Source organism: Clytia hemisphaerica, unplaced genomic scaffold (genome assembly GCF_902728285.1).
Source record: "Clytia hemisphaerica strain Z4C2 unplaced genomic scaffold, Clytia hemisphaerica genome assembly, whole genome shotgun sequence".
In the NCBI taxonomy this organism is placed as follows: domain Eukaryota; kingdom Metazoa; phylum Cnidaria; class Hydrozoa; order Leptothecata; family Clytiidae; genus Clytia; species Clytia hemisphaerica.
The window spans coordinates 465,504-478,957 of NW_027104420.1; the positions used below are offsets into that span (position 1 = coordinate 465,504).

Genomic DNA, 13,454 nt, shown 5'->3' on the forward strand with positions numbered 1-13,454 from the left:
TTCAAATTTAAAAACAATTAAACCAATTTTTTTTTAAAGAGATCACCCTCTAGAGACCCCTTAGAATACGCCCAAACTATCGGGCGGTTTTAAAAATGAAGGGAACTGGCACCAGTTTCATTTCGCGAAGAAAACATTCAATCCAACATGGCCGCCGCAAGCTGGGCTAGTCTTGTGACTTTGCTTACTCTTTCCATCTCATTTTCCTGCTCGTCTTTTGTTCCAGTGATCAGTTGGTGGGATAACAATGGGTAAGATCTTTTCATATCATTTTAACTCTTTAATCACCGACAAATTCTAGAAGCTTGAAAGTTAGTCTTTTAAATGGTTCCCTTTTAAATAAATAGATCTCCTTTTTGAAAATCTGTAGCGTATCAGTCTGTTCCTCTAAAGGATCCTGCATTGTAACACGCATGCGTAATTTGTCGTTCTTTTAGACCACATGTAGTTATTTCCCGTGATAAACAAAGAGGAATGAATCTCTAGGGGTGGTACAGTCACTTTCGGTCGGGGTTGTGGACGGCGAAATATGTCGTTTTTTATGAAATTTGTCGTTCTTTTTGTCTATTTTTAGAAATGCAGGATTCTTTAGTTAAACCCCCTCTATAGTCCCATGCCCAGGCCAGTTGGCGATTGAACGTCTTTGAACCCAGAAAAGTCATACAAAAACAAACCTCTGGAGGATTTCTTTTGGTAGTTATCTGCCTATTCTAGAAAAGAACGAGTAGAATCTGAAAGATCCAACTCTTTGCACAGAAGCACACTTTTAATACGACCCTGCCTATGCCCCGGACAGTCCGGGGCAAATGTCTGGGGTCTGAAAAAAATAACTTTTTCCCCGGACCTATGTCCGGGGCTCCAATTTTTGCGCCATAAATTTACCCCGGAAGTATATCGTCGAGCACACTTTAAACCCCCGGACATAAACTAGGCAAGGTTAATAAATTAATTAAAAATAAAAAAACTAACTTTACTTACCTTTCTCTGTCTGATCAGGATCCATTTTTCAGCTTTCGGTTAGATTTTAGAGTTTGATTGCTGAACAAACCACGCTTGAGATTTAAGGTTCAAATACAGGCCTCACACACGAAACGCCAAAATCAGGACATTACAAGATCTTTTGGAAGACGGCGTTTGTCCACGGAAGAATATTTCAATGAATTAGAAAAAAGCCCGCTCGGTCAGCGATTCTATAAAAAGCGACCGCGCGGGCTGTCTGGGGCGTCTGGGGTAGTCTCTCAAAAACAAATAATACGGACCCCGGGAACGCATCAAAAAAACCCCGGACTGTCCGGGGCATAGGCAGGGTCGTCTTTTAATACGAAAAAACCGGATTTTTCTAAAAGAAATAAAAAATAGCTACTGTGGACAAAAAAACCTCGTTAGAAAAACACTTCAACTGCCGCTCCAAAAAATACTTGTTCAAAACGATGAGTATGTTAGAAAGCATTTCTATGAAAATCAGCTCATACAGTTTCCTTTGTCCAGACGATCTCAATTGAACGCACATGCGTTTGGTTTGGGAACGCGAAACACCAACGCGAACTACCCATGTATTAACTTTTCAATATATCTCCAGAGCTAACAGATTTTCTGAAATTCTGTAAAAAGGTCGAAGTTCCTGAATAGTTTTACTATGTTCTGTGAAAAAATCATAATCATCAGTCAAATACTTGTTCATCTATTGAATACAAAAATTTGCGAAGAAAAATCAACCTTGAGCACAAAAAATGCTTTTTTAAACACTTTTTTCTATCTACCGAAAAACAAATAACTTTTATAGACTCGCCTTCCCCAAACATTGAAGAAGCCGCTATAAGGTGGTTGTTAACAAACTTTTTTTAAAAGTCCAAAAAATTTCAAAATGGAATATCTCAAAAACTATTCAATATATATTGTGGAAACTTTGTATGATGGTACTTCATTATTATGTTGTTCTAAAAATAGTAAAAATATTTAAAAATATCAAAGACGGGGGTCATGACGTCACTTCTAAAAATAGATTCGAAAATCTCTTGGCAGAAAAATCTCAGCAACCAGAAGGATTTAGCTTTTGATATTTGGCAGATATGTTAACCTAGTGACCTTCTGTGATCTGAGTGAAAAAAAAAATTTGAAAAAATTAAATCAGGGGGTAACAACCCAAAAAACTGTTTTTTATAATTATGAAATCAACAAATCATTTTTTTTAAGAACTGTTTCACTCAGATCACGCCTTTCCATGAGGGGAAGCTGTGTTGAAAATTTCATGCCAATCGGACCATCCAATCCTGAGATATTTCCGCCAAGAGATCCAAAACCCCCGGTTTTGCTGTTTTGCGTAAACTGGCCTTAAAACTATTTATTGCTGTAAAAAGAGGAAAAAAAAGCTTTTAATATGGGATTTTTGACATATTTCAGTTGAACTTGATGCACTAATCCAATTTTCAATATAAAAAAGAAAGTAAAGCCATTTTTTTGCATGTGTCAGCAAATTCATGGCTTCGCGTAGAACCCTGAGATTTACCGCAAACATGCAAAAAAGTTGCGTAAACCGTTGCAAACCTTACTTTTGCCTGCGAAAAAGCTAAAAGTTGGTGAAAAGTGATTGAAAGTATTCCCTGACCTTTTCATTTGTTAAAGTAACACATTTTATTGTAGAAAAGCAAACTTCCATCCCTGTTACTTGAAATACAAGCTGCGCTCAAGTCTAGTAAAGAGCACTTTTTCTTTCACTTTTGCAAAAACCCCGAAATGCACCAAAATCAACTATATCACTATCAAAGCCCAACTAAAGGTGTATGGATAGTTTCAAGAAGATATTATGGACGTTTTTAGAAGTAAATTATTAATTAAATAACTTAAAAAGAGAGAGAAAACCTGGGAAAACAGAAGAAACGTTTCACGTACCAGTCACACATTTGTGGTGCTGAAATTTGATGTTTTTGGTTTATGTTTTTACATAAAGCGTGCAAAATATTTTATTTTAAACTTAGGACTGAACACAATTCACATTGTTTTTACTGGATCAATTTTTTTAAAGTGTCTAGGGTGGCTAACAAAAAATTCATAAATCTTTTAAGTCCCCTTAAAACTCAGGGGTGACCTAATTTTTGCCTGGGACCTAAACCCAGGCTGACGATATTCTACATTTGAGATCAAAACATTCAAGGGGCATGTCCGCAGTCTTCAACTTGACAGCTCCAATGTGAAGTTTCTAGCACCGGTTTGAAATAACAAAGGAAACCGGTATATTAAAATCCACCTCTCAAAATTTCATTTCCGGGGAAGATAGGCCCAAAATCTGGAAAGATCATTTCCAAAAACTTTTAAACAACACTCCCGATGTGGCAGAGAACATCGAAATCGTAAGAGTCTTTGATAGTCTGGGAGCAAAATTACAAAATAGCAATTTTGCTTAACCCAGAAGGTGAATGGGGTTGTTATACATCGTTGGAACGGAAATTTTATGCTGATTATGGAAACCCGGGTCTTAAAAAGTCTATCCTGGACAAAATTGCAAACGAGGCTGGAGTTTGCACTCCGTCGTGGTGTTTTTTCGATTTTACCTGTTCTAGAAAATTACTTACTGTCAGCAAAGTTAAAGGTTTTAGAATTTCATTTTTCATGCAAAATGCTGTCAATAGAATGGGTTAATAGAAAAAAATTCAAAAATGTCGAAAAAAATTTTTTCTGCACTCCATCTTGGAGGATTTTGGCGAAAAATCAATGTTTTTTCTTAAAATTCGTCAAAAACTAGTCTATAAACCACTGAAATTATGTCAAAATAAGTCCAAAAATACTTTCCTGCTAAAAATACTATAAAAGAATAAGAAAGTATAAAAATAAGGAAAAATCGGCTCAAAACGCTATTTTGCACTCCATCGTTGGTGTTTTTAATGAAAAAACGTGATTTTTGGTGTTTTTGAAAAAAATATAACATTTTCTAGCTTTTTCTTTGATCAACGACTGGAAATCCTTTCTTTCTCTTAGAATCATTTTTATCCAACACAAAATGCTAAAATATTCTGAAAAATGACCCTCCTTCGCTGGGGTTTTAAGTCAAATTCAGTATTTTGTAAGCGAAAATTCAGTATTTTTACCTACAATTCGTCAAAAACTAGTCTATAAACCACTGAAATTGTGTCAAAGTAAGTCCAAAAATACTTTCCTGCAAAAAATACTATAAAAGAATAAGAAATTATAACAAAATAAAGAAAAATCGGCTTAAAACGCTATTTTGCACTCCCCCGTTGGTGTTTTTATTGAAAAAATGAGATTTTTGGTGTTTTTGAAAAAAATATAACATTTTCTAGCTTTTCCTTTGATCTACGACTGGAAATCCTATCTTTCTCCTATCTTTCTCTTGGCATCATTTTTATCCAACTCAAAATGCTAAAATTTTCTGAAAAATGACCCTCCTTCGCTGGGGTTTTAAGTAAAAATTCAGTAATTTTAAGTCAAAATTCAGTAATTTTAAATCAAATTTCAGTATTTTTACTAAAAAATTCATCAAAAACTAGTCCACTGAAATTGTCTCAAAATAAGTCCAAAAATACTTCCCTGTTAAATGTTTATAAACGAATGAAGTATAGGAAATAGAAAAGAGGGCTCCAAACGCTATTTTGCACTCCTCCGTTGGCGTTTTCATTGAAAAACAGGATTTTTGGTGTTTTTGAAGAAAATATAACATTATTATTTAGGTTTTCCTTTGATTTACGAAGCTGGAAATCCTGTGTTTTCTCCTAGAATCATTTTTTCCAAAACATATGCAAAAAGAATCTGAATAAATCACCCTCCTTCGCTGGGTGCTAGGCCAAAGTTTAGTATCTTTGCTTAAATTTCATTAAAAACTAGTTATTATCCATTGAAATCGTGCTTAAGTGAGCTTTTTAAAGTCACAGAGGTTCAAAATGTTCCAACTTGGACCGGCTGCCGGAAAATTTTGCCACTGAAACTGTCTTCTCCAACAATCATCGGGAATAGTCGTTCACTCCCTGCATCACTGACTGATGCTGATGAAGTCTACAATATCTTGATCAATGTGGGGAAGATCCTACGTAATCTAGGACAACAAGATCAATGTGTTACCGTTGACCGTTGACGAGCTCTTGTAAAATATGTATGGTATTTATATTCAAAATGCTGCTAGTGATGGTAATATACCCATAAAACTTCAGCCTTTCGGTATTTTACCTATGGAATCTAGGTATTATTTCGGTAACACTTTCTGAACTATATTCTTCATGAAGAGTTTTCCAAAAATAGCCTGCGGCGCTAAACTATCTTCAAATTTAAAAATTTACTAGTACACCCCTGTTTCAAATACATTTGGCACTTGCCCGCACGTCCCCGTTGTATACTTATCCAACCGTCATAGTCCTTAAACACGTGAAAGCTTTGTTGTTTTGCCAAGTTTTTGTACTAACTTTAACGAAGGTGATGGCATGCGTAATGCCTCATTTCCCCCAATAAACTTAACTGAGAACTTAGGCATAGATATCCATAAAAAGTAGCGTTTGAGGTACTTAGTTTTCATAAAAAAATCAGTCCAAAACATGGTGTAAAAATCGAAATTTTCTCCTGTCCCCGAAAACTACGGTTGCGACTCCTCTGTCACGAAAACCTCAGTTCCTCGATACTAATTGTACGTCGAAATTAAGTCATTCTTTTACTATATGCTGTGATCGGAAAATGTAAACTAAAACTACTACTACTACGTTTGAGTTACGACATTACGTCATTCAGATCCCGCATTCATTCGTTTTGAAAGTCTCAGCAGTTAATAATGCTCAAAACTTATTTCAACAATATTTTTTGCAGCTTAAACGCCTTATTTCCTCCATTAAGCGCCACCATACCACCCTCTTGTAAGCACCGTAACTAAGGTTTAAGTTTCGAAATAAGCGTCGCACCTCCCAATGCGGCTGGAAAGTGAAGAATCTTCAATAGCAATTTCGTCCTAAAAACCCAGGCGAAGGAGAGCAATTTTTCATGGAGGAGTGCAAAATAGCGTTTTGGGCCCACGTTTCTTTTTTCTATACTTCATTCTTTTAAAAACATTTAACAGGGAAATATTTTTGGACTTACTTTGACACAATTTCAGTGGTTTATAGACTAGTTTTTGATGAATTTTAAGTAAAAACACTGAATTTTGACTTAAAACCCCAGCAAAGGAGGGTCATTTTTCAGAATATTTTAGCATTTTGTGTTGGATAAAAATGATTCTAAGAGAAAGAAAGGATTTCCAGTCGTAGATCAAAGGAAAAGCTAGAAAATTTTATATATTTTTCAAAAGCACCAAAAATCTCGTTTTTTCAATAAAAACATTAACGGGGGAGTGCAAAATAGCGTTTTAAGCCGATTTTTCTTTATTTTGTTATACTTTCTTATTCTTTTATAGTATTTTTAGCAGGAAAGTATTTTTGGACTTATTTTGACATAATTTCAGTGGTTTATAGACTAGTTTTTGATGAATTTTTTAGTAAAAATACTGAAATTTGACTTAAAATTACTGAATTTTGACTTAAAACCCCAGCGAAGGAGGGTCATTTTTCAGAATATTTTAGCATTTTGTGTTGGATAAAAATGATTCCAAGAGAAAGATAGGATTTCCAGTCGTATCAAAGGAAAAGCTAGAAAATGTTATATCTTTTTCAAAAAAAACAAAAATCTCGTTTTTTCAATAAAAACACCAACGGGGGAGTGCAAAATAGCGTTTTAAGCCAATTTTTCTTTATTTTGTTATACTTTCTTATTCTTTTATAGTATTTTTAGCAGGAAAGTATTTTTGGACTTATTTTGACATAATTTCAGTGGTTTATACTTATAGACTAGTTTTTGATGAATTTTAAGAAAAAGCATCGATTTTTCGCCAAAATCCTTCAAGATGGAGTGCAAAAAAAATGTTTTTCGACATTTTAGAATTTTTTTCTATTAACCCATTCTATTGACAGCATTTTGCACAAAAAATGAAATTCTAAAACCCTTTACTTTGCTGAGAGTAAGCATTTTTCTAAAACAGGTAAAATCGAAAAAACACCACGACTGAGTGCAAACTCCAGCCTCGTTTGCAATTTTGTCCAGGATAGACTTTTTAAGACCCGGGTTTCCATAATCAGCATAAAATTTCCGTTCCAACGATGTATAACAATCCCATTCACCTGCTGGGTTAAGCAAAGTCTTCTATAACTCGACATATTGAATTCTGCTCCCAGACTATGAAGAATTGAAAGATATACGGAAAGGTGACTTTGATATTAACAAGCTAACAAAAGCAATAAAACAAATGAATTCCTGTTGAATTCTGGAAAATTGAGAACCTCAATCAAATCATGTTACAGTTTTGCAATTCTGCTTTACCACAGTGACAGACCAACTGAATGGGGACTTCTTAAACTGATTCCTGTACCAAAAAGGTGATTTATCTAAACCCGACAATTATCGCGGAATCTCTCTTGCACAGACAGCATCAAAGATTTTTAATCGACTTATTCTAAATCGTATAAGTTTTGAGACCCAACCAAAACGGGTTTCGTGAAAATCGATCGACTTCATCCCATCTACTCGCCCTTCGTAGACTTATAGAAGAACTAAAAAATCGCAAACAAGAAGCTGTCCTTATATTCATCGATTTATAAAAAAAGGTTTTTGATTCGATCATTAGAGATAAGATGTTCTCTATATTAGAGGCCTATGGTATACCACTTGAAACTGTCAACGCAATAAGGACTTCTTACAGAGATACATCATGTTACGTTTCCACCCCTGAGGCCAAAAAAAAAAGTAGTCTTGTTTCCGGAAATCGGCCGGGTGAACTTTTTTTTGGAAAAAAATATATCTCACCCGGCCGCAAATAGAAAAAAACTTTTTTTTTTGTGCAATCGAAGAAATTCAGACTAGTAAGCTAAAGAACGCAAAACGTTTTCTCAACATTATTTAGTTCTTCGTAGTAACAATATGTATTAGTTGTGCACGTGCGTTTGTGTATATCACTTGTGTTTTGAAAAAGAAAATCTTCTGTCACAAATGTTTTCTACTTTCCTGTTTTATGTTGTTGTGAATAGAATTACCTTAGAGTACAGCTTCTTCTTAAAATTTTGTTTTTTCAAGTAAAGAGACATCGAACCTGGATTATTTTTTCGTACACGTCAATTAGAGTTTTTCTAGGAAAATTAAAAAAAAAAAAATATTTTCTGGCCGCCCGGGTGAGATTTTTTTTCGTCACCCGCATTTCCGGAAACAAAACTACTTTTTTTTTTGGCCTGATGGCGACTCAGATCCTTTTAAAATGGTGACTGGAGTTTTGCAAGGTAATCCATTGGCACCCTTTTTATTCATCATTTGTCTGGACTACGCTATGAGATCTGCAATCCTTGATGCAGACAGAATAGTTTTGAAACGTAGGAGAAGCAGAAGACATCCTCCACTACTTCTTAGTGATTTAGACTTCACTGACAACATCGCATTGATCGAAGAAAATATCAAAAAGGCAGAAGATCTCCTACACCGAGTTGAAACTGATTGCCAGCGGGTTGGTCTTTATCTGAGTCCAAAGAAAACAAAGTATATGCTTGTGAACTCGAATGATTCTACCCCTTTAAAAAACTTCAACCGATAGTATCATTGAAAAAGTCAATGATTTTACCTACCTGGGTGGTCTGACAAACACTGCTAACGACATGAATGTACGAATTGGAAAAGCTTGGGGCGCAGTAAATGCCCTGACTAAAGTATGGAAGTCTCCAGTTAAAAAGAAAACACAAATAAAGGTTTTCAGACAAACAGCTGAATCAATATTGCTCTATGGATCTGATTCTTGGACCTTGACAAAGACCCTTGCAAAATCCCTTGACGGAAAATACACAAAAATGCTGAGAGTTGTCTGCAACATACCTCCAACGACACGTATGTCTAACAAAGTTCTTTATGGAAACATTCCTCCAATCTCTGCAACAATACGAAAACGTCGACTTGCTCTCGCCGGTCACATAGCACGTCGAGAAGAGCCCGACTCACAGCTATTGATGTGGTCACCCGACTCGAAGAGAAAGGCTGGAAGACCTTTCACTACCTTGAAAAGTGTCATACTTGAGGATACTGGATTAACAAAGGAAGAAGCAATCAACATCATGAAAGACAGAGAAGCTTGGAGAAAATTTGTCGTAGCTTCACCCTCTCGCTGAGAGGGATGAAGTTATGTATGTATGTAGGGGATACAGCCATTCTAATTTGCTTGGGCATTTGCATAGTGTCCTTCAGGGTCTCTTCCCCCCCCCATACCTAGAATGAAAATTTTCCATTCCCTCCCTCATTTTTCCCCACCCTGCCTCCAAAAATTTCTCTGTCACCCCCCCCCCTCAAGCATAAAAAGCTGTAATTTGATGAATTTAACGCTTATTGTTTTCCCTAAGGTAGTTCTAATTCAAGAATAAATGGAAAGGATGGTTGTTTTTAAACCGTAATATTGCTGGTTGAAATAAATGAAAGAAAAACTAAGCATATGCTATACACCCAATTGAGTGATAGTAAAACCACGGATGTTTTTCAATTTTGAATTGATTTTGGTGAGTCCCCCCCCCCCCACAATGCCTAGAATGAAAATTTTCCATTCCCCCCCCCTCGTTTTCCCCCACCTTTGCTTCAAAAAAATTCTTTCCCCCCTATACGTCCTTTTGACCTCAAAACCCATTCCCCCTGAATCCAGGGGGGGAGGACACTATGATTGGCTGCTGTTGACGCAAAATGCCAAAGTAAATTTGGCTTTTTTGCCGCATAATAGTGCTTACTGTATCTTAGAACCCAGATTTTTTGGTGCGGCAAATTAATCTGGATTAGCAAGGCTGTTTAAAAATATTGAAATTATTAAAAGCTTGAAATTAACGAAAGCTTTTACAAAAACAGGGAACAAAACAAAGAACGAAGCTAGGAATAGTAATAGCTTCCCTTTTCATTGAAGTATTTGTGATTTGATATAAAAAATCCAAAATTGCAACACTCAAGAACTGAAGAAGCTACCACTCAAAATTAAGTTCCATAGTAATTTTGAAGGGTTTTTGGTTTGCGCTGAGGTGTGTGTAGCATCGTATTACACTAGCTTTAATTCAAATCTATTGTCTTTTTTAGAATCAAAGCACCAAGTGTTTATGCTGGACACTCAATCTACAAAAAGGAATTTCAATCTCTTATTCAGCCAATTTTGTCAAAGACTAATGTGTTAGTTCTGTTTCTCCAAGATGAGGTATACTTAAAAAATGATAGTCATTTTATTATTCTTTGTCTTAGTTTATGTTTACTTATGAAACGCTGTTCTGTTTTTATTTTAAAATATTCTTTTAACATTTAAAATTCTTGCCTTTTAGTTAAGCATTGATGACTTCACCAGACACAGCCAATCTTTTGTATTTGTCAAGAGAAGTTTGGCTAATAGCAACCATGTGACTCTTCCATCTGTCAATATAGAAGATGAATCAGTTCTTGACTACATCAAAACTTTGAGGGATGTAAACATTATTGATATTCCTCTGGGAAGTGACAATGATTTTGAAGTCTTGAAGAAACAATTCAAAGACAACACTCTTAATATTGTTGTTGTCAAATTAGAACCTTTGAGGGATGGAAATATGGAATCTAAAGATGTCATTTTGAAAAGAAATGATGCAACTATGGATTCAATGACTCAAGCATTTTCAAAACTCTCCAAAAAAATTACCTATTTATACACATCTGAAGATCTATCAATGGTAAGGATTTACTTCTTTACATTTTAGGGTTGATACTAGTTGTGTTATTATAATATTGCAGAATAAAAAAGTTAAGCATGGTTTCTCTTTGAAAATGCATAGTATGTAGCAAACAGCTTATTATTTTGTTTTATCCCAATTTTTAGGACATTCAAAACATCTTGGTCAATGAAGAATTAGACAATAGTCATAACATTAAATCAAGACATATCTTGGAAGATGACAAAAGCAAAGTAGATAATTCGTCAAAATTCATACAATCTAATTGTGTTATGATGAACCTTTATGGATTAAGTGCTAGAAATGCTGATGGCAAAAACTTTACTAATCTTTTGGATGCTTTTCCTACAAATGCTAGTGGAAAATGCCAAAACGGATCATCAGAGTATGTTTTTTTCTTTGATGGTTGAGAAATTTGAATGTTACAGTAACTGTAGTCTACACAATAGACAGATCCAGGCTTTTAGGCCTTACTCTTGGCCTATAGGCACTGCTATAGGCGGACACTAGTGACCCCCGTCGGGAATTGCTTATTAATAGGTTTAAACATATAGACAACATTCACAAAAGATGTTTATCAATAGAGATTTTAAATAAAAGAATGTTTAAAACACAGCTGATTGGCTTAGGTTTCGAAACTCTCTATTGTTCCATTATAACCTCAGTGCGCATGCGGTTTATCTGGAGAATTTCAATATTCAAAACAAGAGCAGTGCTCATAGCCCGAAGAGTAGGAGTTTTACGCTCGAAACGAAGGAAGATATGACGTAACCTACAGTAACTGCAACCCTTGCACATTTTGGCATTCTTTTGTCTCAGTTTTTTTTTTTTTTTTAACACCATAATTTGTATAATCATTTTATTCTTTTGACAGAATTGTTATGAAGTTTACTAGAAAAGCTGTGAATGTGACTGGAATAGATTTGATTGTGACGTAAGTAACCCTTTATTAATGCAATCATAGGTCAATACTAAGATTCAAGATAACATGGCGTTCAGTTACATAATGGAATATCAAGGATCTCAAAAATTATCTTAGGAGCCATGAAGTATTGGTCTCAAATTGGTGACAAAATGTCCCAAAATTTCATCAGTTCTCATATGTCAGAGATTGTATTACTGACCCCCCCCCCAATGATGCAACTTATTTCGCTATGTGTGCCAAGTTTTTCTTTGCTGTGATATGATATGACACGTTAAGTGGGGGAAACTAATCACTTCCAAAACATAAATTATATGTAAACCTGATTTAACCAAATCATTATCGAGATCAACTAGATAGTATTTTCCCTTCCCATTCGAAATAATTCAATCCCATTGTTAGAAAGTATATCAATTTTAAAACTTCTAGGGAAAAATACCATATCTGAACAAAATGCAATATTGAATTTTCTTTTGCATAAATACCTATTTATACAGAGAGAGAAAACAAGATTTTTCTATTTCCATGTCAAATCTAAACAATCCTCAACAAGCTCAGGCCTTTACCCGGCATCTGAAAGAGGCTTCAAAGAATAAAAGGAGAAGAAAATGTCTGCCTTTTTTTACCATAAAGAATAAAGCAGTTGGATCAAATCATGTTGATTTATCTTTTACAGAGTGACATTAGTTACTATCAATGGCACTGGAGAGTGGGCTTGTGATTCGATTAAAGCAAATGGTTCAATCGGAAAATCATCAATCAATTCTAGCTTTACTTGTGGTAACCACAAAGTGCCATGGATTGGAACAACCCAGAATACCATTATGGCACCTCATCAATTTTCTTTTGCATGCAACGATATGGTGTTTACTGACGGAAATTTCACTGTTATGTTCCAGGGTTTACAGCTACAGGTACTTTTAACTTAAGAGAGATATTATTTTGCAACATAGGTGTACAGTCTTACCTTAGCTCATTTGTCTTTGGGTATAAAGTAATTTCAAATATTTATAACTTAGTTATAATTTTGGAGGCAATAAGGCAACCTTTTTTTCAGTGTGCATGCCCTTTTTATTTTAAAACTAGTAAATTATACTAGTTTTGAAGGCTTGGAAGTTGTTTTTACTTGATTTATTATTGAAAAATGGGCTCAAAATAAGTTAATATTGCTTAATCAATATTACTTTACTTATTACTCTCTGAAATCTCAGGGACAGTTTATTCTTAAATTGCACTAAGGTTTTGGTGAAGAAAAGAATTGTTAAGTATTAAAATTGTGTATTATTATGATTCTATAGATTCGACCATTTAATTCATCCTCGGCCAGATTCTTAGACGCTTACCACTGTGAAGGATTCTTTACGTTGGAAATTCTTACTGGATTATTGGTGGGTGCTTTATTGATTGCCAGTTTGTATCTTGGTACCATGATGATGATGAATATCCAAACACAAGATCGCTTCGATGATCCTAAAGGAAAAACCATTCAGGTAGCAGTCCAGGAGTAATACGCTTCCTGTTAGATTGTGTGAAGAAGAATCCAACCTATTTCATCATAGAGACACCTATATATTTTTACGATATTCTCACATTAGACAATTTTTCAAATACCATATTCTTGGAGCATGATTTCAAGAAGCAACAGATTCAACTTACTAGCTTTGCGGGTATTATATTATTTACAGCAGATTTTTTTTACATTTAACTTAATTATTTTTTAATGAATTTCATGACTTGTTTTTATGACTCTCTCTTTTTTTGGATTATTTTGTTTTGTGAGGGTTTCTTACGTCAACTTTGCTTACCTTTTT

At 34.8% G+C, this 13,454-nt stretch overlaps 1 protein-coding gene across 1 annotated transcript; it reads left to right on the forward strand.

The window, feature by feature from the left end:
- The first annotated feature begins 105 nt into the window (after nucleotides 1-105).
- LOC136820302 (V-type proton ATPase subunit S1-like) lies at nucleotides 106-13,368 on the forward strand. The gene is made up of 7 exons (XM_067076499.1): nucleotides 106-251; nucleotides 10,105-10,219; nucleotides 10,341-10,721; nucleotides 10,868-11,106; nucleotides 11,596-11,655; nucleotides 12,320-12,557; nucleotides 12,942-13,368. Exons 1-7 carry the CDS (start codon nucleotides 148-150, stop codon nucleotides 13,149-13,151), a joined length of 1,347 nt encoding a protein of 448 aa, XP_066932600.1. The 5' UTR covers nucleotides 106-147; the 3' UTR covers nucleotides 13,152-13,368.
- Nucleotides 13,369-13,454: the final 86 nt, after the last annotated feature.